Below are 27,764 nucleotides of genomic sequence, written 5' to 3' on the forward strand. Positions count from 1 at the left end.
TGATTCTTTCTTTTGTTAGACATGATATTTTCAGGTAATATTCCTTAAAACCCTCAACAGCCAAAATATATTTATTAAAGTTTAGAGGAAGAAGTCATCTGGGACATTATCCAGTGGAGTTTAGTTTAACAAATTTAAAATGGTGTCACTACCTAATTGCCGTGAGGATAATGTAACTTGTAGATAACAAGACACGTAAGAACGGTCCAAAAGTGGTTTTGTTTTGCATCAGTACTCCTATACTATGCCCGTCATTTCTTTTCTTTATAAAATCACAACAGCTATAAGCAATTTGACATAGTACTCATTTAATTTCTTAAGAGGAATTAGAAGCTTGTTGCTTCTATTTTTCCACATAGAACTGAAGTTGGAAGTTTATTTTAGTCTACAAGTTGTTATTTTTAAGAAAAATTCTTAGGCTACTCAAAGTACTGCAGTAATTGACCATCATAGTGACTCACTGCCCACTTGGAATTCTCCGATAGGTAGAATTCTTTGAGCATCTATAGCCTTTGTAAGCTTTCACAGGAGGGCTTACGAAACTCCTCCTGCTAACTCTGCTTACCCTATCAAGGATGCAAAGGAAGCAGGGGAGGAACAGCAGTACCTAAAGTATCAGTATTTTCATCTGTTCCCCAACACTAAAGAGGAGCAGATGAAGCCTAGTAGTGGTTTGCATTAAAGGAAAGGAATTTTGAATGTAGGGGAACAGCAATCTTTCATAAAGAACAATGATGAATAATAGGATATTGAGCAAGACATTGTTCTTATTATACTGTATAGTAACTTAACTTTACCTTTGCTCTGGAGGGAGATACTATCTCTGTCATCTAAGGCTGTTTGCTGTACAAATACCCTTGAAAAAATTGACCAGATCAAAGACTCAGTGTTATGGCTTGCAAGATGAACAGAAACTTGAGAGACCCATGGAGAATTATCTGTCACACTGTTTTACCTACATAATGTGTTTATTACTCATCTTCCCCTAAGAACATTAAACTTCATGAGGGTAGAGATTTTGTCTGTTTTCTGTCTTTGGTGCTTAAACAGTGCCTAACTACGAGTAGATGCTTGATAAATATTTGTTGAATGAATGGATGCATGTGAATTATTTGATTTTCTAATGATATATTTTAGAATGATGAAAAAATAACATCTATAGTTCTATTAACACAGCTTTCTGATATTTTGATATTACTTTTAATTAGGTTCTGAAAGTAAATTTTTCTTTTAACAGGGATTGTATTTTATTACTAAGTCTGATAAACAAAGATTTAAAGAAATGCCATGAAAATGGAAATTTTTACTGAAATATGCTGTGTATTTCAATATGGTTAGAACCTTTGAAGCAAAGAACTGTGTGTAGTCACAAATCAGTAATAGCAGTGAATACCACAGCATATTGAGTTATGTTATACCACATGGTTTTAATTAAAATCTCAGCTGAAATTTTTTTGCTGTAAGTGGTTAGATTCAATTTGGTTAAGTGCAATATTTGATTTATTCTAAAAATTTTCCATTTGTTCTTTAGATTTACATAAGTGTTCTATTTACATTAAGAATGGGAATATTGGGCCGGGGATTTAGCTCAGTGGTTCCGCTGCCTGCTTTCCAAGCACAAGGACCCGAGTTCAATCCCTGATAGCAAAAAAAAAAAAAAGAATGGGAATATTCATCTCTAGGTTGTATTTAGTCATATTGCAATATTGGGCAGTATTATAGACTGAGAAGAGTAGAGTTGGGAGATTAGCCCTGTCACCAATATGCTGTATAACCTTGGACAAGTTCCTGAATATCTGTACACATTTACCATTGTGTTTTGAGGAACTCAGCATGAATACTTTTTAATGTCTCAGTTCCAGATCTCTCTGGTTTTTGGACAGCCACACCACTATCTTTTATCATTATTTTGTTTTTAGGTGATGTACTTGTTGCCGTAAATGATGTTGATGTCACCTCTGAAAACATAGAAAGAGTTTTGTCTTGCATTCCTGGACCTATGCAGGTATGAATAGTCTTCTTCCATATTCTATAATAAGTTACATAAAATAAGTATATCTTGTACTATTTTCTTTTAAGATTCTATAAACCGTCAAGTATAACAGGTGCATTACATTTATACCGGGATATTTAAAAACTTTTAGCTCTTTCTAATGTTTTTAGCTTTGCGGCATTGTTCTAAAAAGAGAGAAAATTGTCTACAAATAAAACTCATTCTAAGAAAACAGCAATAACAACAATAATGAAAACACATAATTACCAAAACATATAACTACCAAACATATATCTGTCATATGTGCCGATGACAATCTAGTTCCTAGAAGAATCATTTTAGGGCCGGGGATTTAGCTCAGTGGTTCCACTGCCCGCCTTGTTAAGTGCAAGGTCCCAAATTGATCCCTGGTTCCAAAAAAAAAAAAAGAATCATTTTAAATAGTCATGGAATTTATTTTCTGACTTATTGTAATCACTATTGCTGTACTTTTAAAAAAGTGTAGTTTTAATTTATTGTGACAGGTAAGCTTGTTAACTTATTGGCTTGGATACTGCATGGGGGAGTAGTAAAACACATTTATGGGGTATCTGGTTGGGTCATGGAGGTGTGATCTTAGAGTCTGTATCTAGTCCTTGGCCCCTTCCTCTCTATTGCAAGTCTCCTGCTTTATTTCCCGGCCACCATAAACTAAGCACCTTTGCCCCTCCATGATCTTCTGCCATGATGTTCCTGCCTTGGAGCCAGCCAACCATGGACTGAATCATCTGAAACTGTGAGCAAAAATAAAGCCTTCCTCCTTTAAACTGTATGAGGTATTTGGTCCCACCACTGAAAAACTGACTAATACATGAGTTATACATTTTCTTGCATTTTCCGTAATCTAGGTACATGTCCTGAACTTTTGTTTAGCTGTGTAATGAATTACTTTTCATTCCTTGTACATAAAAATGAATTTTTTTTATAATAAGTCACTCTGATACTTTAAATATAGACATTTTGTGTAACAGATAACATTTTAAGCTATTAAATGTATTTTGAAAGCACTATACCTTTTTTAAAGGATTCTTTTTCTTATTAATATCAGGAATTAGCTTTTTCTTTTACTTGAGAGGTAGGAAAGATGATATCCTTTAAATGAGTTAGAGGATCCATCAGGCAGTAAAAGGATGAAGTAATTTGGGGATTGATCAGATTGAAGAACAAAATCCCTGACAGATAGAATCTTACCTTTATCTGATTTAGATTCTGAAATAAGACCCATGGTAAAATTCCTTGTTTCATAAGAAGTAAGATTACCCTTATGCTCACTTCTCTGAAACATACACATGTACATTTGGGCAGAGAGAGAGAGAAGGGGCTGGGAATGTAGCTCAGCGGTACAGCGTCTGCCTGGCAAATATGAGTCCCTGAGTTCAATTTCTGGTACCAAAAAAAAAAAAGAGAGAGACAGACAGACAGATTGACTCTGACGTTATAAATTTAGCTATCTTTAGAAATGTAAAATGAAAGTGCTGGAATAATTATGACAACCAGTGACCAGCAATGCCTAGGAATAGATAGGGAGATGTAGGTGGAGACAGGGTTGTATCTGAGATATTAACAATCAAGTGGACATCAGTTACTCATTGTGCTAGAGTAGGGTGTACTGTTATCCCCTTTAATCACTAGGGATCCTATTGTGCATTAACAATGCCAGGCAGCAGCTACTTACCAATCAGTAATGAAGAACTGGACCATTTTAACAACTGAACCAACTTCCCTCAAGTAAAGTGATTGCCTATCAGCCCTCAGTGAGGGCTCCCCCTTTCTTGCCAATGTTGGTTGCAGATAGATTGCCAATATTGTGGGAGCTTAATCACACTTATGTTGATGACATAGTTGTATTATACTTATATTTAATTAACAATTACAAATTAAATCATGCACGCTTGACAGAAAAAAAGAGAAGGAAACAATTTGAGTTCTTTTGCACCAATTCCACCTGCAATTAATGTGTGCTCATTGAAAATGCAATAGGAGTCATATATCTGTGTTTGTCCAGTTCATTTCTTATGGCATGAGCATCTTGCTGCATTATGTGTCATTTTGACCATAAAAATACATGTTTTTATACAGTATAGCTCTTAATTGCCAGTCCAGTTAGGTCTGATGCCAAACATGAAGAAAAAAAAACAAGTTTGTTTTGAAAATGGAAAAAAAATTGACTGGGTTAGATTTATCATATGGAGAGACTATGTTATCCTCCAACGTGGCATTGCTTTTCTAATCTATTTTCAAAGGAATTTTACTAACTACGACTGTATAATATAATCTTATCATAAGTATTATTTAAATATTTTTATTATTTTCTTATGAAATTAGTATAAGTTCATTATAGAAATTTTGGAGAATACAAAAAAGTAAGGGACAAAGTCTCTTAGAAGCCCTACTACTAAAGATATCTACTATTATTAATATTTTGGAGTATTGCAATCTAGTATTCTTCTGAGGGAAAACATGTATGCATTTGTTTTACTAGCAGGATTGGTGTTGTAGCTATGTCTTTCTCAAAAGCATGCTCTTGCATTTAGGACAATGTATCTTGAGAATTGTAAGAGAATTTAAATTATTTTATTTAACTAGATACCATATATATATATATATGTGTGTGTGTGTGTATATATATACATATATATATATATGTATATATATATATATTTTTTGGTACCAGAGATCAAACTCAGGTCCTTGTGCTTGCGCAGCAGGCGGCAAAACCACTGAGCTAAATCCCCGGCCCTAGAAACCATATTTAATTAGTAGACCACATTTTTCACACTGTGTTAGTGTTAAAATGGGAAGTAATCTGTAAGCTTTTTCCTAGCAGCAATTTCTCTGAAGTTTAAACTAGGAGTCCATGGAGACAGAAGTAGGATTAGGAGGGAAATTAGGGCTCTTGTGTACCAGCCAGTATGTTTGTGTTTCATTGTTTATATCATTTTCTTTTCAGTTTTCTGTTGCTGTGCCAAAATACCTGAGAAAATCAGTTTATAAGGAAGAAAGATTTATTTTGGCTTATGATTTTCAGAGCTGTTAGTCCATGGTCAGTTGGCTCTGTTGTTTTGGGTCCTGTTGAGTGGCAGAATATCATGGTAGGAATTGTGTGGTGGAGCAAAGTTGCTTGCTTCATGGTGCCCCTGAAGCAAATAGAGACACAAGAAGACACTGGGATCCTAAAATCCCCTTCAAGGTCTTACCTCCAGTGACCTCCTTCCTCCAACTAGGCCCCATCTCCTAAAGTTTCTACCACTTTCAATAATGCCATGTACTGATGACAAAGCTTTAGCATATGGGCTTTTGGAGGACATTTAAGATTCAAACCACAACATTTTACTCTTGGACCCCGAAGGCTTATATCCATTGCACAGCACAAAATGTATTTAGCCTACCTCCAAGAGTTCTCAAAGTATTAAGAGTTCCAGCATTGCTCAAAATTCAGAGTCCACAGTCTCCTCTGAGACTCAAGACAAACTCAAAACTCAGTTATAAGCCCTTGTAAAAAAAAAAATCAAAAGAACAAGTTATGTACTTCCATGATACAATGTCATGAGGTAAACATTCCCAGCCCAAAAGGGAAGAATAGGAAAATAATAAGGGATCAAACCAAAGTAAGACTGAAATCCAGCAAACATTAAATCCTGCAGCTCCATTTATGGCATCTGGAGCACACAATGGTATGAGCCCCTGCTTGGTCAGCTCTGTCCCATGTGGCCACTCCCAATCTGGCACTGCTCACTGCCTGCAGCTTTGCTCAACAAATGTTCCATGCTTCTGCATCTCTAATTTTCTGGGGTGTCCATTGCAACTTAAGCTTAACTTTCAGAGCTTTACTGTATCACCCTGTGAGGGGCTGCTTGCAGAGAGTTCAACCCTCCACACACTGCCCTGTGGAAAATCTACGTGCACCTACTCCAACCACAGCTGTAGTGGTCTCTGAGTCCCTTGCTAGCTGAACATGGAACATACACACACACATATATCAGAATTTCCTAGACAGCCTTGTATAGGCAGGGTACTCCAAGACTCTGTTCTCAAAGGAAAGTTTTTGAAAGGAGTACACTTTTACAACCCTTGAGCTGTTCTGGGAGTAGTGTGACTTACCAGTTCCTAAGATGCCTTCAAGGCATCTTTCATTTTGGCCAAGTGCAAAGCACTTCCTTTCTTTTTAATGGCATTAATCTCCATACCCTCCTTAGGCACAACTTTTGTTTTGTTTTGTTTTTTGAGGTGGTCTTGCTTTGTACTTCAGGCTGACCTTTCACCAGTGATCCTCCTGTCTAGCCTTCCAAGTGCTAGGATTACAGGTGTGTGCCACCACACCCACCTTTTTGGGCACAACTTTGAAATCACTCATTCTCTTGTCAAATGCCAACATTTTCAAATCTTTTTTCTGTTTTTCGCTCCTGATTCTCACAGCAAATCTGGCCAAAAGCAGCCAGTAATACTCATGCCACAGCCTGAATGTTGTGCTGCTGTGATATTTCCACTGCGAGATTAATTAGTTTTTCTCTTTTAAACTCAGCCTCCCACAAAGTCTCAAGACATGAACAAAATGCATTCTGATTCTTTGCTACAGTGTAAAGTGCATGACCTTTAGTCCAGTTCCTAATAGAGTTCTTATTTCCATCTGAAACCTAATGAGTCTGGCTTTCGTTGTCCACGTTTCCATCAGCATTCTAGTCTTCTGAGTCCTTACCAGAATTGCCCATTAAGCTGTACTTACAAATTCTAGACTGTCACTAGCCTACTTCTCTATAAACTTTTCTAAACTCCTCTGGAAAACTAATTCCCAAAAGCTTCTAAACTATGTTGTCAGATATAGTAATAGCAACGGCCCTACTGCTTTGTAACAATTTGCTGACATTTAAGATCCAAACCATAACAAACCTGTAAGATAGCAATTATTACTGTATCTTTTTTATACATGAAGACAGAGAATCTAAGAGAGATTTGTTGATTTACCCAAGATTGCAGAACTAATAATTCAAAGAACTGGAACTCAGACTGACCCCAAAGGCAACCTCTGAGGATCTTAGTTCCTGTGTCTTTTTGTTCTTGCTGGGTTAGAACTAGTTGAGGTGAACTTCTCCCAGACAAAGTTGTCTTACCTGGTTTATATCTGTGGCATTTGTGAAATTGAGATTTAGGCAATTTAAGAAAAAAGAATGCTGTTTATAAAGATGCAAGAGATCTTTTAACATTTAAATTTGGAAATACCTACCACTAACATCTTAAATACATACTCAGTGTAGAAGTGCTTGGAAAGCCTCTTGTCATCCAACAGAAGATGCTTTGTAAGATAGTGTAATGAGGAAGAAAGGTCACTGAGGAAAAGGAGGCTCTACCTCCATTTAACACCTCATATTGGAGCACAGAGGAGGAGGCTTCTAGATCAACATGCCACCGCTCCCAGCACAGATGAGGAGGCTTCCTGGTCAAGGTGCCATCGCTTCTAGTACAGAGGAGCAGGCTTTGGGGTGGACATGCCACCACTCCCAGGACAGAGGAGGAGGCTTCCAGGCCAATGTACCACTGCTCCCAGCACAGAGGAGGTGAGCTGTAGGGGTGCCAGCATCAAATGACCCCCCCCGCATTGAAATGAGAAGACATGTAAACAAGCCTCAAAACCAGACATTCAGATCACCTACAGCAACCCCAAAGGGAAACAAGATGAAATACTGATACTTAACCACCTAGACTCCCTGAACTGGCAATAAGAGAGGATCTGGAAAAAATGAAATCAGAAATAATTTCTCAGATAACAGCAGAGATTGTGCCCGTAGTGCAAGACATGATTAATAAATCTAGAGAGGAGCTGAGGAACATGATGGAATCCCAATATTCGATGAAACAGATGCAAACAGATTTCCAGGAGATTAAAAACTCCATTGAAAGTCTGTGCAGCAGAATGAGCCAGTGTGAGGATAGAATTTCAGATATAGAAGATAAGATTGCAATTAGTGACCAGGAAAAGAAAAATTTCTTTAAAATAGTAAGGGACCAGAAGAAATCAATCCAGCAGCTGCTAGACGATGCAAAGAATAACGTAACACTGATTGGAGTCAATGAAGAAACAGGAGAGAGTGCAGGTGACATAAAAAAACTGTTCACAGAAGTGATGGCAGAAAACTTCCCAAGCAGGGGAAAAGAACTTGACATACAGAAAACTGAGGCACATAGGACTCCAACTAGCCTTGATAAAAAAAAAAAATCTACACATAGGCATATAGTTGTTAAGATTCCAGAAACCCAACAGAAGAACAAAATTCTATAAGGAGTGAGAGAAAAGAAACAAATCACACACAAAGGAAAGCCCATCAGAATCACAGCAGACTTCTCAACACAAACCCTCAAGGCAAGAAGAGCTTGGAGTGGCCTATTCCAAGCCCTAAATGAAAACAGCCTCCAACCCAGATTGATGTATCCTTCAAAACTATCTTTCAAAATTGATGGAGAAATAAGATACTTTCATGACAAAGAGCACCATAGGAACTTCATGAATACCAAACCAGCGCTCCAAAAAATTTAGACAGTATCCTAGGAAAAGACAATGAGGATCACAACCCCAGGAAGCCAAGCAGAATGAATCCATCAGCTATGACAAGAAATTAAATGCAAAGGGGGAAAATGTAACAAAAAGAAAATGTCATGACAACGATAAGTCAGTACGTATCAGTTATAACCATCAATGTTAATGGTCTCAACTCACCAATCACAAGAAATAGACTGGAAGAATGGTTCAAGAAGCAAAATCCAACAATATGCTGCATACAAGAAACACACTTCAGGGCGGGGCTGCGCGGTGTCCCTGTGCATAGCATCCCACGCGTGGTGCGCCGCTGGGATGGGGCTGTGCTTCCTGTGCCCCATGGAGCCTGTGCCGGGGTCGCCGAGCCCGGGAGAGAAAAGAGCAAAACTTGCAGAGGCTGCAGAGAGAAGACAGAAGGAGGCTGCATCTTGGGGGATTTTAGATGTTTGATCTGTGGAAGAAAAAGGAAAAACTAGAAAAACAAATTGCCACATCTGGGCCTCCACCAGCAGGTGGACTTAGATGGACAATTTCATAAAGCATAACATGAATGGAAGAGCCTACTGCCAGTTTTGTCCAGCATCTGCAATCAAATGGACTTCCTCCATTTAATTTCTTCTCCTTGAATACACAGAATCAACTTTTAATAGTGCCCTTAATTGCAGTGCTAAATCTATATTGAACATATTGGGAAAAAATTCAATTTGCAGACTTAGAAAATGGCTGGACCATTCATTAAATTCTTATGTTCCTGCACTTACTTTTCTGCAGGAAGTAAGTGATTTGCCATTTTTCCATAGTTAAAATATGGATCTATATAGCATACACAGATGGCATTTAAAGACCCAGCATACATTTCTAATACTAAACTTGCAATTATGTACCCCTCCTTTAAAATATCTTCGCTATTTATAGTTGTGCTGCGTAGCGTTGTGTTTGGCTTTTTTCACTATGTGTGAACACTTTTGCATACACTTAAAGACTTAGTGCCTTTAAACTGATCATCAGGGAAAATCGTGAAAATTCATTGAAGGGCTTATCTGAAGGAACACTAAATTTTTATAACTTACTAAGTAATGAATGTTTGTAAGCAAATATTGAATTTCTCCTAATTTGTTGTCTATTTTTATACCTTATAAAATTGACATATATATTATAATAAAAGTTTTCTTTGCTGAATTTATATATTAGTGGGTACCGTCAGAGGGCACTGATGTGCTGCTGTACAGTAACAGATTTGGTTCTATAAAGGTCTATGTAATAAGTTAAACTAAGACTCTTAGTGGGTTATAGTGAGTGGTAATATATTTGTCCAAATTTCATAAGGATTTTTCTTTTATATTTATTAAAGAATAGTTGTAAGATTTGTACAGACATGAAATTGCCAAGCAAGTATGAATGTAAGAAAGAGAAATATGCAAGTACTGTATTTTAAAACATGAAAATATCAGAAAGTAATTAAATATGATGCATAGACCTTTTAGATTTTTCTCACTAGGTACATGCATTTCACATAACATTTATGCTTTTGGTTTTTCCTTGTAATATATAATATGTTAAAACAGAAGCATTGCTATTAACTGTCAGAGATGCTTCCTCTTTGAATGGCAAGACCATATACCTGAGCCCTGAGTTAAAATTGTAGATACTAGATGACAATAGGAACTGTAAATTAAAAAGACTAGCTCACATAATTTACTAAGGAAACTGAGCCACTGATCTCTCTCGACCCTCCCACAAAGATTGTGTTATATTGCGGTGTATTACACATGTTTAAAGACTTTGAACTATAATATGGGTGTTTTGAGTCCTTGTGTAAAAATTACTTTTTCTAATATTATGTGAAATATTCAATGAATATCTAAGCAAAATGTAGTTAAACTGAATTTTCTTCATTCTTTAGAGGATTAGTGATACTTTTCCTAAAGGATTGTGAAATTATTGAACTGCACTTTAGAAATAAACTTTTTGACTTTATTAAGGTGATTAAATTTCTAACACGAGAAGAAACAAGGATAATTAATAGCTGTATGGACACAACCAGATCTTACCATCCTTGAACTATGCCCTCTTGTGTTACTGTAGCAAGAACGATTTTCTCTTCACTACATCCTTTAAAAAATGAAAGCATGTATTGTATAAACAGGTTTATTTCCAGAGATAGTATCTTCTTTTTGACCACAGTTTATATCCCAGTAACTTATGTTGAACATGAACGATTGGCGTGGATATTGCTTTCTGGGGAAAGTGGGCAACAGTGCTCCTGCCAATCATGGCCGCTGCGGGGGGTCTGAGGTGCTTCTTCTCAAACCACATGTGGTGCAGTCACTCGTTGGTGATGCTCAAGCCTCAGCAGCATTGTTAGGAAGGGGAAGGGAAAAGAGGAAACTGGATGCCTTGTAAGAAAGCAGTACATGATCAATGAAATGCATCTACGTCCAGATATTTGCCACATGAAGTTATGGATTGCTATGAAAACCTTCAGTGAGAGTGAATTTCCTGAAATTAACACTTTAAGTAAGAGAAGACCACCATGTGTAATTCCTCACCCAACACCTCTGTCCGGCTTACTAAAACACCGGACACAGTAAGATGTGTATGCTAACTATGTTAAGGTATAAATGCTTAAATCACAACTTGATTCTAATCTTTAGACTATTACTATGGCTGATAATAGAAAGCTATTACAGACACACACACACACACACACACACAAAAGAAACACACTTCATTCAAAAAGAAACTCAGAGACTGAAAGGTAAAGGGTGGAAAACAATACTCCATGCAACAGCAACTTGAAAAAAAGCAGGAGTACCTATCCTCTTTGCAAATCAAGTGGATTTCACACCAACACTGATTAAGAGAGACAAAGGACACTACATCCTAGTAAAGGGAACAATCCAAGAGGAAGAGATGACAATCATAAATATATATGCACCAAACACTAGTACACCCAACTATATAAAACAAATACTAACAGACATGAAAAGTCATATATGCACTAATACAATAGTAGTGGGGAACCTCAATACCCCACTGTCACAAGTAGATAGATCAACTAGACAAAAAATAACGAAATACTAGAACTGAATCAGACTCTTGAACAAATGAGTTTAGCATGTCTACAGAGTGTTGCACCCCACAAAATCAGAATACACCTTCTTTTTTTTTTTCTTTCTCAGTACTAGGGATCAAACTCAGGTCCTTGTGCTTGTGGGGCAGGTGGTGGCACCACTGAGCTAAATCCCCAACCCTAGAATACACATTCTTTTCACCTGCACATGAGTTGTTCTGCAAAATAGATCACATACTCCTCATAGAACATATTTAAGTGAGTACAAAGGAATTGAAGTTATCCCCTGTATATTGTCAGAACATATTGTGATGAAATTGGAGATCCATAGCAAAAGAATCCACAAGAATATCAGAAACACATAGAAATTGAACAACACACTTCTAAATAACCAATGGGTCACAGAGGAAATTAAGAAGTCAGACAGTTCCTACAAATAAATGACAATGACAATACAACATATTGGAATCTATTGTACACAATGAAAGCAGTCTTATGAGGGAAATTCATAGCAGTGAATACTCATAGTAGGAAAACAGAGCGAGACCAATTAACCTGATGCTGAACCTCAACCTTCTAGAAAAAGAGTAGGACAAACCCAAAGCTCATACAAGGGAGGAAATTATAAAGATCAGAGAAGAAATCAATGCAGCGGAGACTAAGAATGATACAAAAAAATCAATGAAGCCAAGAGTTGGCTCTTTGAAAGAATAAACAAAATTGACAATCCCTTAGCCAAACAGGAAAAGGAAAGAAAAGGCCCAAATCTATGCAATTAGAAATGAAACAGGTGAAATTACAACAGACCCAGCAGAAATCCAGAGGATCATCAATACCTACTTCTAGAACCTGTATGCCAGTAAGATGGAAAACACAGAAAAAATGGACAGATTCCTAGATAAGTATGAATTACCAAAGTTGAGTGAAGAAGACCTAAATATTCTAAACAACCCAGTATCAATCAATGAAACTGAAAATGTAATGAAACACTTATCAAATACGAAAAGCCTGGTCCTGATGGCTTCACCACTGAATTCTACAAGACATTTAGAGAGGAACTACTGTCACTATTGTTTAAACTCGTCAGTAAAATTAAAAGGGAAGCAATACTCCCAAATTCATTCCTGGAAGCAAGCATCACCTTGATTCCCAAAGCAGAGAAAGACCCAACCAAAAAAGAGAACTATAGGCCAGTCTCACTAATGAACACAGAAGGAAAAATCCTTAATAAGATACTGGCAAGGACCGAGGATTTAGCTCAGTGGTTTTACTGCCTGTTGTGCAAGCACAAGGACCCAAGTTCGATCCCTGGTACCAAAAAAAAAAAAAAAAAAAGAAAGAAAGAAGATACTGGCAAATAAAATGCAGAAGATCATCAAGAAGATCATACACCCTGACCAAATGGGATTCATCCCAGGGATGAAGGGATAGTTCAACAAATGCAAATCAATAAGTGTATATACTGTATGAATAGAGCCAAGGACAAAAACCATATGATCATCTCAATAGATGGGGAAAAAGCATTCAACAAAATCTAAAATGCATTTATGATAAAAACCCTACAAAAACTTGCAATAGACGCTCTACCTCAATCTGATAAAAACCATCTATGAAAAACATATCATACTAAATGGTCAAAAACTGAAATCCTTCAACTAAAATCAGGAACAAGACAAGGATGTCCACTATCACCACTCCTGTTCAATATAGTTTTGGAAACATTAGCCACAGCAATTAGAAAAGAGAAAGAAATAAAAGGAATAAAGATAGGAAAGGAAGAAGTTAAACTGTCATTATTTGCTGATGATATGATACTTTACATAGAAGACCCAAAAACTTGGCCAAAAGACTTCTAGACCTAATTGACAGATTCAGTAGAGTAGCTCGATACAAGGTCAACAGTCAAAAAATAATGGCCTTCTTATACACAAATAACAGACTTATTGAGAGAGAAATTAGGGAAACAATTCCTTTTATAATAGCATCCAAAAAAATGAAGTATCTAGGAATCAATCTAACAAAGGAAGCAAAAGACCTCTACACTGAAAACTACAGCACTTTGAAAAAGGAGGTTGAGGAGGATATAAGAAAATGGAAAGCCATCCCTGTTCCTGGGTAGGAAGAACCAATACAGTGAAAATGGCCATATTTCCAAAACTACTATATAGATATAATGCAATGCCAATTGAAATTCCAACAATATACTTCACAGAACTAGAGAAAACAATCCAAAAATTCATTTGGAAACAGAAGAGACCTAGAATAGCAAAAGCAGTGGTGGGCAACAGAGAGATGGCTGGGGGTATCACAATCCCCAACTTGAAACTATACTACAAAGGTACTGTGATAAAAACAGCATGGTACTGGCAAAGAAACAGACCATAGGATCAGTGGAATAGATTAGAAGATGCAGAAACAGCTCCAGACATACTCAGTCACCTCATCTTTGACAAAGGAGCCAACCACCCTCACTGGAGGAGAGATAGCCTGTTTAATAAATGGTGCTGGAAAAACTGGATTTCAACCTGCCAAATATTAAAACTAGACCCATACCTATCACCATGCACTAAACTAAGATTGAAGTGGATTAAAGATCTAAATATTAAGACAGAAACACTGAACTTGCTGGAAGATGTTTGGTAAAACTCTTGAAGACATTGGCATAAAAAAAGACTTTATGAACAAAACCTCAGTGTGGGAAACAGCACAAAGCATCAACAACTTGGATCTCATCTTATTAAAAAGCTTCTGCACTGCAAGAGAAACCACCAATACAGCTAAGAGATAACCTACAATGTGGGGAAAAAATTTTAGCAGCTGTACCTTAGACAAAGGACTACTTTATAGAATATATAAAGAACTCCGAAAAATCAGATCCCCCAAATTCAAAGACCCACTTCAAAAATGGGCATCTGAAATGAACAGACATTTCTTAGGCAAAGAATTAAAAGCAGCAAATAAATATATGAAAAAATGTTCAACATCACTGGTCATTCGAGAAATACAGATGAAAACAACATTGAAATTCCACCTCACCCCAGAGAGAATGGCTGCTATCGAGAAATCAACCAATAACAAATGCTGGTGGAGGTGTGGGGAGAAAGGAACCCTTCTCCATTGTTGGTGGGAGTGCAGACTTGTGCAACTGCTGTGGAAATCAGTATGGAGATACCCCAAAGAACTAGGACTGGAAGTCCCATTTGACCCTGCTATTCCACTGCTGGGGATCTTCCCCAAAGAATTAAAAGGATCATACCACAGTGATATACGTGTGCACTCATGTTCATAGCAGCACAGTTTGTAGTAGCTAAAACTTGGAAACAGCCCAAATGCCCATCAACTGGAGACTGGATAAAGAAAATGTGTTTTATTACATGGAGTACTACTCAGCCACGAAAACTGAAAAATTAGAGACATATCTAAATGGATGCACATTGAGGCGACACTCTCAAGTGAAATAAATAGGACACACATGTGTAAATACCGAATAGTTTCTCTAGTGTGAGAAACTGAAAGTGTAAATAAAAATTAAAAGTTATAATAGATAATGTGAAATAGGAAGAAAAGGGCCAAATGGAAGGGTAGGGGAAAGGAAAGAAGGGAATGGAATTAATACAAGAAAATGAAAAAATTGAAACAAAGTCTTTGTAAATTGGGAAGGATGGAGGGGTTGAAGGGAGGGCAGGAGAAGGGGGAAAAAATAAGAAAGAAGAGAGATTATGTCAAGGTGCAGATTTCCAATGATGAATGTCATTACATTGTATACCTAAAATGTACCAATAAAATAAAATTTAAAAAATAAAAATAAAAGCTACTACTACTAAAAAAACAGAAACAAAAAACTTCATACTGTGCCGTGGATTTAACTCAATATTTTTACCACCTGTCCCTCAAGTGCAAGGACTGGCATTTGATCCCTGATACCAAAAAAAACACAAGCCTTATACTGACCAGGCATGGTGCTACATACCTTCAATCCCAGTACTTTTGAGAGGCAGAGCCAGGAGGATTAACTGTTTGAGCCTAGCTTGGGCAACTTAGCTACTTAGTGAGACCCTGTCTCAGACTAAAAAATCAACCTCAGTGCAAAGGCCCAGGGTTTAATCCCCAGTAATACTCCCCCATGCGTGCATAAAAAGTAAAATCTCTCCCCGAACAAGTTTCCAAATTCTTGAGTTTCAGCTTTCTAATCTGTATCAGAGGGAATTTGAAAGAGGAAGGGGCCTGAGTCCCACAGTCCCCTTTGAGTGCAGCCAACAGTGATGGGTAGACCTCCCATGAGGCCCCACCTCTTAACATTTCCACCACTGCCCTATTGCACCCTGCTAGGAACCAAGCCTTTTCCACATTCCCGATCCAAACCAGAGCAACTTGTTTATACAGTAAAGCTTAAGACTTAGGAAAGACCTGTATTTAACTTAATTCATTTTAGGTAGACAGAGGTAATTAATGCCCCTGAAATGCACCATCAGCTACAGATAAGCAAAACTGAATACAATCATAAACAGTAACTCTTGCCAACAAAGGAATATGTAGTTTTTTGTTATGGAAGGTTTTATTCATCAAGACATTTATTTTACAGTATGGTACTAATGACAGATGGGCAGATGAGATTTTTTTAATATAGTTAACAGCTGAATTAAAAATAAGCTTAACATTTTAATGAAAATTTATAAAGCTATTTGTAAAAATTGATTGATATATTAGTATTTATTATCTAATATTGGCCTTGAAAATCATACCTCTTGTAATAAATTACTAAAAGTAAGTATTATTACTGTCTTGATGTCTGTTTTTAAATATTTTCCCCCTAAATGTACCTTCCTACATTCAAACATTTTTATCTGCTCTTAAATATTGAGTAAGATTTTTTTTTATGAAGTTGTTTTTGTTTTTGGTTTTTTTTGTACTGGGGATCGAACTTGGTACCTTGCACTTGCGAGGCAGGCGGCAGAACCACTGAGGTAAATCCCCGACTGAAGCTGATCTTTATCAACCAATAGCCCAGTATTTTCTTATAGCATTCATTTTTCCTACTTTTTTGAGCATCTTTTTATTGACGATTTTATAAGGATTATTTATTTTACTCAATGAATTTATTTATTTTACTTTTAAATTTAATCTTATTTTAAAAGTCATTAGACCTTAATACATAGATTATTACCATTAGAATACCCGTGTTACTCATCTGGGTTCTAAGATTTTAAACATTATGAATACTTTGTACTTATAACTTATGTGATTTCCTCATTACACAAAATTAACTATATTTTGGCCAGGGATTTAGCTCAGTGGTTCCGGCGCCTGCCTTGAAAGTGTAAGGTCTGGAGTTCGATCCCCGGTACCAAAAAATTAACTATATTTAGTGAAAATTTCTTTTAGTCAAGGTATACAATAATGCTTCTTTGAAATGAATTTTAGTCACTGGTGCCTATATGGATATCTCTTTTTCCAGGAAAGGTAATTGAGAAGTGGAAGCTACCTTTCAACACCTGGAAAATGGTCACATTCTGGATTCTTACCAATCTTGACATCAGGCCTTGAAATTAAAACTATCTTGATAAAATTGACAAATAATTTTAAGGCCATAGTCCAAGCTGTAGCAGGTTGATAGGTTGGTTTGTTTGCTTGTTTTTACTGTTCTCGGCTTTTGTTTTGAAGGACCACAAAGAAGGTCTGAGAAAAGAATGTTTGAAGTTTTACCTTATTTGAAAGGAGATCTAACTTTGGTTGTGTGGGGTTGATCTTAATCCTAAATCCCTTTTATCATCCTCAGATGGGTCAGAGCTCTCAATAGTCATAATGTATCATATCATATTAATTTTTGTTTTATCATAGGATTTCTTACTTGTGTAGCTGATGATTAAGTTTAAATAAATGAATTTTTGTACAGAGCATTTGTCTTAGTTACTTTTCTTGTTGCTGGGACAAAATACCCAACACCTACAAGTTAAATATGGAAAGGTTTATTTTAGCTCACAGTTTATAGAGGTTTCAATCCATAGTTAGCTGGCTCCAATGCAAGGCAGCACGAGAGGGGGTCTCGCAGGGGGAGAAACAGTTCATGGCAAGGCAGGCATCCTATCCAGGGTACGAGCCTTTTGAATGATGTTGATATAGGGGGAATAGATGCAACTCCCAAACCTGCTAGATATCCAAAATGCAAGTTCGCGCTCTCTAAAATCAAAGAATGAATTCTAGGAACAACAGAGGTTAAAAGTAGGAAAAAATTGAGAGAATGACAGTTTCTGTCTAAGAGAGACAAAAGGGGGACTCAAAAGTGGTTTGCCCACCCACTCAGCTATTCAAAGGTGTTTTCTTGAGCAAAGCCATGAGGTTAGGGGAGTTCAAGGTGGGACAAAACTATAAGACCCACTGGAAAATTACAAGGTGGGTGTGAGGTGGGACAACACCATGACCAACCAATAAGATTACAAGTACAGTCACTCAAGTAATATTGATTATATGGGGATCAAATTGGGAAAACAAGTCACATACTAGGAATTTCTGGAAAGGAAATGGGCTAGGGAGATTAATGTCTGTTTAGAATATCAATCAATGCTATTCATCTCTAGGGAAAGTAGTACCTCTTTTCTTTTTATCATGCTAACCAGCGAATGTGCCTCAATTGTTTTTCTATGTTGAGGGCCCAGCTTTGTCTAACTACCTTATAATAATTTCTAACTAATTTAGCTATCTGCACTAGTGCCACCTGGGCTCAGGGTGGGACTTCCCACTGTCCACACCCAGAACTATGTTAAACCAATCCGTTGACTGATTGAGTACCATACGCCCTTAAACCCCAGTATCACACACTCTAGATCCAGCCAGCTCCAAAAACTGCACCTATGAGTGCATGAAGCTGTGAGAGGACATCTAGATACAAGCCATAACATACTGGCCCTGGCCCCTAAAAGGCTCATGTACATCCCTTTATGCAAAAGTCATTTAATCCATCTCAAAGAGTTGCCAAATTTCTAAGAGTTTCAGCCTTGCTGAAAAGTCCAAGTCCAAAGTCTCCTCTGAGATTTAAGGCAAATTTAACTATGAATCCCTGTACAAATGAAAAGAAAATTGAAATTTTCCAACATACAATGACACAAGATAAGCATAACCATTCCAAAAGGTACAAATAGGGGGATAGAAAGGAATGGGACACAAGCAAGATAAAAATCCAGCAAGGCAAACGTTAAATCTTGTAGTTCCATGTCCAGCATCCAGGACAGTCTGGCAAGATGTGAACTCTGAAGGGCTCAGGTATCTCCAACCCCACGTCACTGCCGATGGTTGTAGCTCCCATGCCTTCGCTCTTGGGCTGGCTCTGCTCACTCCTTGCAGCTATTCTCAGATAATCCACATTCCTGGCTTCTCCAACCTTCTAGGATCTCCACAGCACCTTTAGCTTCACACTCATAGCTTCACACACTACCCTCTCAGGGCACACTGCCTGGCCTCTCAGGTCTTCTGAAATTTGGGTGGAAGCCTTCCTGACTCCACAACTCTTGCATTCTGCATGCACCTAAAACCAGCACCACATGGATGATGCCTAGGTTTGCTACCAGCTGGAGCAATAGCCAGACTTCCTTCTCTCTTGGCTATAGGGGTCAAGTGCTTGAATTGCTGAGTGCTATGAACCAAGCTCTGAGGAACAAATTTTGTAGGTTGCTGCCATTCTGGAATGTAGTGCCCTGGGGATTTCTTCTCAAGGCAGTTTTTCACCCTTGCAATTTTGAGGCTGCAAAGGGTAGAAGTCCCGCTGGCTCTTGTGATGCCTTTAGGCTATCTTTTCTATTGTTTTGTTCCTTTTCAGCAACCAGGTTCTTCTCTGCTTCATCTTTGTAGGCCATAACTTTACCTGAGCTTCCTTTCTGGTAAGGGTCAAAACTTCTTAAATCATTCTACTAGAATGTTTGCTCTTGATTACCATGGTAGAGCTGGCAAAAGGCCCCCAACAATAGCCATGCCACCACTTCAACATTAGACTGCCTTGAAATTTCTTCCACAAAATTAATTAGTCCATCGCCCTTAATCTCAGTCTCCTGCAATGTCTCTGGACAAGAGCAAAATGAAGACAAATTTCCTGCCAAAACATAACACACATTGTCTGGAGTCCAACCATCGATGCAGTCCTTTTTCCTAATTGAAACCCCCTGAACCTGGTCTTTACTAGTTACATTTCTCAGCATTCTGGCCTTCTGGGCTCTGACCAGAATCTCCCATCAAGTTCACGTTACAGCATTCCAGGGCTGCTTCTTCAGCCAGCATCTCCAAACCTTTCCAAACTTCCCACAGGCCAATTCCAAAGGATCCTGAACCACATGGTCAGGTAGTATCACAGCAACAACCCCACTTCTCTGGTACCAAAATCTGTCATAGTTACTTTTCTTGTTGCTGGGACAAGATACCTGACACCTACAAGTTAAAGGAGGAAAGGCTTATTTTAGTTCACAGTCACAGTCCATAGTCACCTGGCTCCAAGGCAGGGCAGTATGGCTGAGGGGCATGGCAGAGGAGAAAGAGCTCATGGCAGGGCAGGCCAGAGCAGTGAAGCAAACCTCCCTTTCTCTTTTATCTCATCCAGGCCAAAAGTCTTTTGGGTGGTGCCACCCAGATCCACGCTGGGCTTTCCCATTATCTACCCCCAGAACTATGCTGAAGGGTGGACTGATTGAGTACCACACATACTTAATCCCAATATCACACGCCCTAGATCCAGCCACCTCCCAAAAAGTCCCACCTATGAGCGAATGAGGCTTTGGGGGATATCTAGAAACAAGCCGTAACAGTGTTATACATTCTTACTCAAAAAATATTTGTAATAATGTTCATAAGATACTATTCAAGCAGCTGGAGATACAAATATAAATAGAACACATTTATATTCCTGCTATCAGGAACCTTGCTCTCTAGGATGATTTATCCAACATATATGCACCTGAATGCATGAGCAAGCATGGATCCTTTGTGAAAAATGCAGCTGATTTTGCTCTTTGAAAAATCAACATATTATAATTTTTAAAGGTGAAACTGACATTTGAAAATGCATATGCTGTGAAAAAGGAAACAACCCAACCAAGAAAGAAAAAGGCACAGTTGAACACAAATGATTTAGTCAAACTTCTATGGGAAGAAGAGGCTGAAGGCACCCAGCAGAATATCCTTAATGCTCCTCATATCATCATGTATCTCACACTACAGCTCGACTCAGAAACATCAAAGGAAGAGGTGAGTGTCTTCTCCAAAGTGCAAAGGAAAAATTACTTTTTATATTCCTTCCGGTACACAATAAGCATTTTTTATTTCAGGAAGAAACAAAAATGAATTAGTTATTTTTTTTTTTTTTGCTTTGTTTTTTGTTCTTTTAGAAAAGGTCTCGTTATGTATTCAGGCTGATCCTGAACTCACTATATAGCCCAGGCTGGCCTCAAACTTGCAGCAATCTTTCTGCCTCAGCCTCTCAAGTGCTGGGATTACAGGCGTGTGTCGCCCAGCCTAAATTAGCTATGTTTAAAATTGTATATTTTTATATTTTATTCTGGGTATGAATAGTTCATGTTACAAACATTCTTAAAATAAAAGTAAATGAACTATTTAGTTATTTGAACCAGAAGGAAAAGGAAATAAATAGGAAAAGATATTGATACAATATCTTTTAGTTTAGCAGCTTAGATCTGTTGCTTTTTTTTTTTTTTTGGTTAGCTTTATTTTGAAGTGTTATTTATATATAATAAACAATTTTAAATGTATAATTTGATGAGTTTTGACAAATATACACAGTGGTATAAGCAGCATCACAGTCATGATGTTAAACATTTTCATCACCCCGAAAAAGTTTCCTTGTGACCTTTGCAATCAATCCCTTACTGCTACCTTTTAATGAAAGATGGGGGAAGGTCTAGTACTAACTTTCTTTCATATGTTCTAAATAGTTTTTACATATCACATGTTCTTTTTTATTCACTCATTTCTCAATATTTATTGAACACCTATTTATGCTTGGCATACTACTATATATTATTTATATTTCCAAATAAGGAAATAATCCTAGCAAAGGTAAATAGCATGCTCAAGTTCCCATAGCTAATAACTGACAGAATTTCTATTTAAACAGAGGAGTTTTGCTTCCCAATTTGTGTGCCCTTTCTATCATACTACATTACTTTTCATCATAAGTGTTTTAAGGCTGTTTTTTTGCTCAGATTTTCTGTGTCTTACTGATTTTTTTTTCATCTGCTCAGCCTATTCATAATTAAGAGAGGTATAGAAAGCTCTCACTCTCTAGGGGATTTGTCCATTTTCCCCCCTCTGGTTCCAAGCACTTTTGCTTTACATATTTTGAAATAATGTTATTAAGTGCATTAGTGTTTAGAATTATTAAATCTTTGAACCTTTTAAATTGTGATGTGACCCTCTTTGCTCCAACAATATTCTATTCAATTTATTTCTTTTAAGATAATGACCTCTAGTTCCATTCCACCCATGTTGTCACAAATGACAGGATTTCATCCTTTTTTTTATGACTGTGTTATTCAGCTTTCCATCCCTGTGACAAAATACCTGAGAGAATCAATTTACAAGGAGAATAAGTTTGTTTTAGCTCACAGTTTTGGAGGCTTCAGTCCATATTTGGTCAGCCTGTTGTGAGGTTTTGTGCCTGTAAGTGAGGCTCTCCTCTTCTTTTCTGTTTTTTCTTCCCTACCTTCCTCTGTCTTTCTGTCTTTTTTCTTTCTGAGGCAGGGTCTCCCTAGGTTCCTCAGGCTGATCTCACATTTCTGGGCTCAAATGATCCTCCTACCTCAGCCTGGAATAGCTGGGACTAGAGTTGTGGGTCAGTGCATCATTCACTGAAGAGAGTGTCCTTTCCCTATTATGCGTTCTTGGCTCCTTTATAAAAAAAAATCAGTTGCTATAAATGCAGGAAGTTACTCATAGGCTTTTTATTCTGTTCTTTTCACCTTGTGTCTATTTTTATGCCAATGGCATGTTGTTTTGATGATTATAACTTTGTAGTAGGTGGTGTGATCCATCTGGCTTTGTTCTTTCTACTTAAGATTACCTCGGCTATTTGAAGTTTTCTATTTTTCCACATAAATTTGGGCTTTTAAAAAAATTTTTGTGAAGAATGTCTATAGGGATTATATTGAATCTATGGATTGCTTTGGGTAATATGTACATTTTAACAGTATTAATTCTTCTAGTCTATCAGTACTATCTTTCCCTTTATTTGTATCTGCTTCCTTTTATCAATATTTTTACTATTCATTATAAAGATCTTTTACCTCCTGATTAAATTCATTACTGGGCATTTTATTTTTCTGAAGCTATTGTAAATGGGATTGTCTTGTTTCTTGCTCAGATAGTTTGCAATGCGTAATAATTATATTCGTTGTGGGGAGTTGTTACATCTGTCTAACACATCTTAATTCTTTTTTTCATCCTCTTCCCCTTCCCTCCATCTCCTCTCCCCCATCTCTTCGTCCACTTCCTATTTGCAAAAGATCTGTCTTCCCGTTTCCTATTGCCTATCTTTTTATTTTGCTTTTTATTTGTATTTTACTTTTCTTCTATAAGAGAAACCATGCAATAGTTAAGCTTGTGTGTCTGATTTACTTCACTTAACATTATGTGTAGGAACCAGCCTACAAGCTGAGCTTGAATTTGACCAAGGGGAGACAAAGATGAAAAATAAAGAGACATAGAAACAAGTTAAAATGTGGGGGGCCAATGGGGCTCATTTCTCCCTTTGACATAGAGCCCCAAATGACTGGTATACCTTGGCTTTATGCACTCAGACACAGGCATGAGCAATTAGAGTTCCACAGGATTCATCAGTCTGCCACCTTCCATGGTATTTCTCTGGGCAAACAACTTAACTTCCAGTGTTTTTACTTTTCCCTGCAGCATGTTAGCATGCTTGTATGCCCACTTTCTCCTCAGTGCTCACAGAGGAGGAGGCCTAGGCCTCATTCTTCCCATCTGATCTCCACAATTATGGTCCCAAGTTGCATCCATTTTTTCTACAAATGACTCAAATGTATCCTTCTTATGGCAGAGTAGTACTCCATTGTGTATAAATACCACGTTTTCTTTATGCATTCATCTGTTGATGGACGTATAGGCTGTTTCCAAAATTTAGCTATTATGAATTGTGCTACTATAACATGAGTATGCATGTATCACTGCAATATGATGTCTTTAACTCTTTCAGAAGATACTTAGAAAGAGAATAGTGGAGTCAAATGGAATTTCTACTTTACATTTTTTGAGGAATTTCCATACAGTAGTTTACATCCCCACTAACATCCCTTTTGCCCTTCAGCTTTGGCAGCATTTTTTGTTATTTGATTTCTTAAGGATAGTCTTTCTGGAGTAAGATGGAATCTTAGTGCCGTTTTAATTTGCATTTCTCTAATGGCCAGAGATGTGGAACATTTTTTCTTTTTTTATTGGCCATTTGTACTTCTTCTGAGAAGTGTCTGTTCATTTCAGTTGCCTACTTTTATTCAGTCTTTTATTTTGGGGACCTAATTTTTTTTTTGAGTTCTTTGTATATTCTGGGTATTCCTGTGTCTGAGCAATAGCTGTCAAAAAATTGTTTCCCGTTCTGTAGATTGTCTCTTCACTCTATTGATTGTTCCCTTTGCTGTGCAGAAGGTTTTTTTGTTTTTTGGGGTTTTTTGTTTGGTACCAGCGATAGAACTCAGGACCTTGAGCTTGCGAGACAGGCAGTGGAACCACTGAGCTAAATCCCCAGCCCTGTGCAGAAGTTTTTTAATTTGATTTGATCCTATTTGTGGATTCTTTTTTTTTTTAAGTATATATTGTCTGTTTATTAGAAAAGCATTTGCCGCCTTTTTGATCTAAAATTTTTAAACTATTGGTTGATTCTTAATGTTATTTCTGGTGCAATTGGGGTTCTGTTTAGAAAGCTCTTGCCTATGCCCATGTTATCAAGCGTTTTACCAATTTTATCTTCCAGCAGATTGTGTTCTGTTTTAGCATTTAGATCTTTGATTAATTTTGATTTTAGTTTAGTATTCAAGTGCTTTTTTTCTGCATATCTTGAAATGATCTTATGGTTTTGGTCTTTGGTTCTGTTGATGTAATGTCTCATTAATTTGCATATTTTGAAGCATCCTTGCATGCCTGGGATGAATCTCATCTGATGATGATAAATGATCTTTTTTTTTTTTTTGGTACCGGGGATCGAACTTGGGTCCTTGCGCTTGCACAGCAGGCGAAACCACTGAGCTAAATCCCTGGCCCAGTAAATGATCTTTAATATGCCATTTTGTATTTTGCTGCAGATTTTTGAATCTATGCTCATCAAGGGGATATTGATCTGAAGTTTGTTTTCTTCTGTTTATCTTTTTAAAATTAATTTTATTGGTACATTTTAGATATATATAATGATCACATTCTATCTTTAATGCTGGCCTTATAGCATGAATTTGGAAGGATTCTCTCATCTTCAATTTTTGTGGGGTTTTTTTCTCAGTATTTTAAAGAAAACAAAAGTAGTACAGTGGTGCCTTGGTTCATGAACTTGATTCATTTTTTTTTTTTTTTTGGTACTGGGGATCGATCTCGGGTCCATGCACTTGCGAGGCAGGCGGCAGAACCACTGAGCTAAATCCCTGGCCCACAAACTTGATTCTTTACACAATTCCAGTTGCAAAGAGTTAGATGAGAACTGAATCAAATTAAATAGTTAGGTTCAATGTTGACCTTATGGGGAAATTTGATTTGGTTCTCATCTAGTTCAGCTGGCAATCAGAATCGCGGAGAGAATTGAATTCGTGAACCCATGTACCACTTAGTTCTTCATTAAATGGTAGAATTTAGTAGTGAGCCATCAGGTCCTGGGCTCCTTTTTGATGGGAAACTTTATTACTGATTTAATCTTATTGCTCATTATTGGTCTTTTCAGGTTTTCTACTACTTTATAAAATCTGATTATTTGTATCCAGAAATTGTTCTGTCTTGTCTTTTTTTAACATTAACATTTAAAACTTTTTTAAACATTTAATGTTATTAGAGTTTTATTTTGTAAGTATTTGAGTGGTTTGTCTGCTTTTTCTTTTTTGTTTTCATTCTATATCTTTATATTTTTGTGTGTCTCAATTTCCAACCTGGCAATATCTAACTTCTAATTGACAAGCTCATATATAGAGATTATTAAAATATTTAAAATATTTAAATTTGTTTCTGCTATCTTCAAAATTTTCTATTTGAACTACTTTTTTCATATTTTTCATACCCAATTATTGGTTGCTTATATCATTATTCTTTCTGTATCCTAATTTTTTTTTTTTTTTTTTTTTTTTTTTAGTTCTGGGGACTGAACTCAGGCCTTGCACATGATGTGCAAGCATGCTACCACTAAGCTACATTCCCTGCCCTATTTCTGTTTTTTTAGTGGTTATTTTTTTAGTGTTTATCATTATATTTATCTTAACAGATTTTAAAGTTAAATACTGTATTACACTTTTTCAAAATAATTCAAGGCCCTTGCTGTAAGTTACCTCTCTTCTGCATTCTGTCATCAATATTTTAGTGCTCTTAAAAAATTCCATAAATTGAGCATAATTGTACTACTGCTACTAATTATTAGCATTACTATTATATTTTATACATTGTAAAGTGTATAAATTATAAAATATATAAATTATATATTATGAAATACATATTTTATATATTTCATACAGGTAAACCTTATATTTTCTTTACTAACCACTCATATATCACACTGTTTCTATTAAATCAGGTTTTTTTCTTAAAAACGTGTATTTTACACATTGCTTTTTTGTGACAGTCTCTTGAGAATTAAGTTCTTTTAGTTTTTATTTATCTGATGATATCTTTTTAAAGCTCCTTTTTGAAAAGTAGCTTCATAATTCTAAATGACATTAATCAAGATAGATTATATTAATCACTATAGGCTAATCACTATGCCAAACAACCTTAACATCTTAGTAACTCAATATGATGAAAATTTATTTCTTGTTTTGATGTAAATGTTACTGGTCCTTTGGGTCAGTGGTCCTTCTTTATAGAATGATTGTGTTATTTCCCAAGGTTTCAGAATCCTTTGTTGGCTCCTTTGCATCTAGCTGGTCAATGAGAGGAGAAAGAAAGCATGAAGAATCACTTAGGACATTTTGGAGTCCCAGCTTAGAAGTAAGATCATCACTTCTGCCCATGTTCCATTGGTTAGACCAGTTACATGGTCTTTCCAGATACAAGGAGATGAGAAATGTAGTATTCCTGTGTGGCCAGGAAGAAGATGAGGTGAACACCTAGTGTTGCTTATGCTACTTAGGCAGACAGTTGTTTTCTTTAATATAAAGATAGTGTCTTTTTATTTTCTGACTTTCATAATTGCTGTTGCGAATCTGTCATTCCTTTTTGTCAGGAATGTCCTTTTTATTCTCTTTGTTCAGTTTCTTGCTTTTGTCATGTTCCAGTTGCTGTTTAACCTCTCCATTGGATTTTCAATTTAAACAATTATATTTTTAGCTTTAGGTGTTCTTGAAAAGTTTCTAATGAATCAACATTTCAAATCTACCATGGTATTCCCAGTGTTCTCTTCTTCTTTGTTTCAATACTTTGTTTCTTAGCCATTTTATACATAGCTCTTTTCTAGCCTGTATTTTCCCACACAACTATCTCAAGATGTGAGGAGACTCTTCACCTACAGTGCTAATAAGTTAGTCAGCTTTCTATCATTGACAAAATACTTAATCCTAAAAAAAGGCAGTGTTTATTTAAGTTCATGGTTTCAATCCATGGTTATTTGGCTCTGTTCTTTCTGGACCTGTCACAAGGTAGAACATCATAGTCTGGAGCTTATGGTGGAGCAAAGATCCACCTCACAGTGGCCAAGATCGAAAGAGAGATTGAAAAGGACCTGGGTCCCCATATCCCCTTCAGGGCTTCTAGAGACCTAACTTCTTCCCACTAGGCTGCTCTAAAGGTTCCACCACTTCCCAGTAGTACCACTAGCTGGTGACCAAGCCTTTCGCATATGGGCCTTTGAGAGACATCTAAAATACAAACCATAACAAGTGGTTTACCTTTTTGTGTCTTAAGAATATTTATCTAAACGTACTGTTTAATACTGCCTTGGG

General features: G+C 36.8%; 1 protein-coding gene across 7 annotated transcripts in view; it reads left to right on the forward strand.

The window, feature by feature from the left end:
* Intu (inturned planar cell polarity protein) overlaps positions 1 to 27,764 on the forward strand; it is an 89,517-nt gene that overhangs the window by 26,882 nt on the left and 34,871 nt on the right. For all 7 annotated transcript variants that reach the window (XR_002386240.2, XM_021236470.2, XM_004854954.3 and 4 more), the window contains exons 3-4: positions 1,920 to 2,005; positions 20,656 to 20,859. Coding sequence is in view for 6 of the 7 variants with exons in the window: in XM_021236470.2 (XP_021092129.1) it covers positions 1,920 to 2,005; positions 20,656 to 20,859 (290 nt within the window). In the remaining variant the exon portion in view is untranslated. The remainder of the gene's footprint in view (positions 1 to 1,919; positions 2,006 to 20,655; positions 20,860 to 27,764) is intronic.

This window comes from Heterocephalus glaber, unplaced genomic scaffold (genome assembly GCF_053883595.1).
Source record: "Heterocephalus glaber isolate CG9 unplaced genomic scaffold, H.glaber_assembly_v1.0 deba00001586, whole genome shotgun sequence".
In the NCBI taxonomy this organism is placed as follows: Eukaryota; Metazoa; Chordata; class Mammalia; order Rodentia; family Bathyergidae; genus Heterocephalus; species Heterocephalus glaber.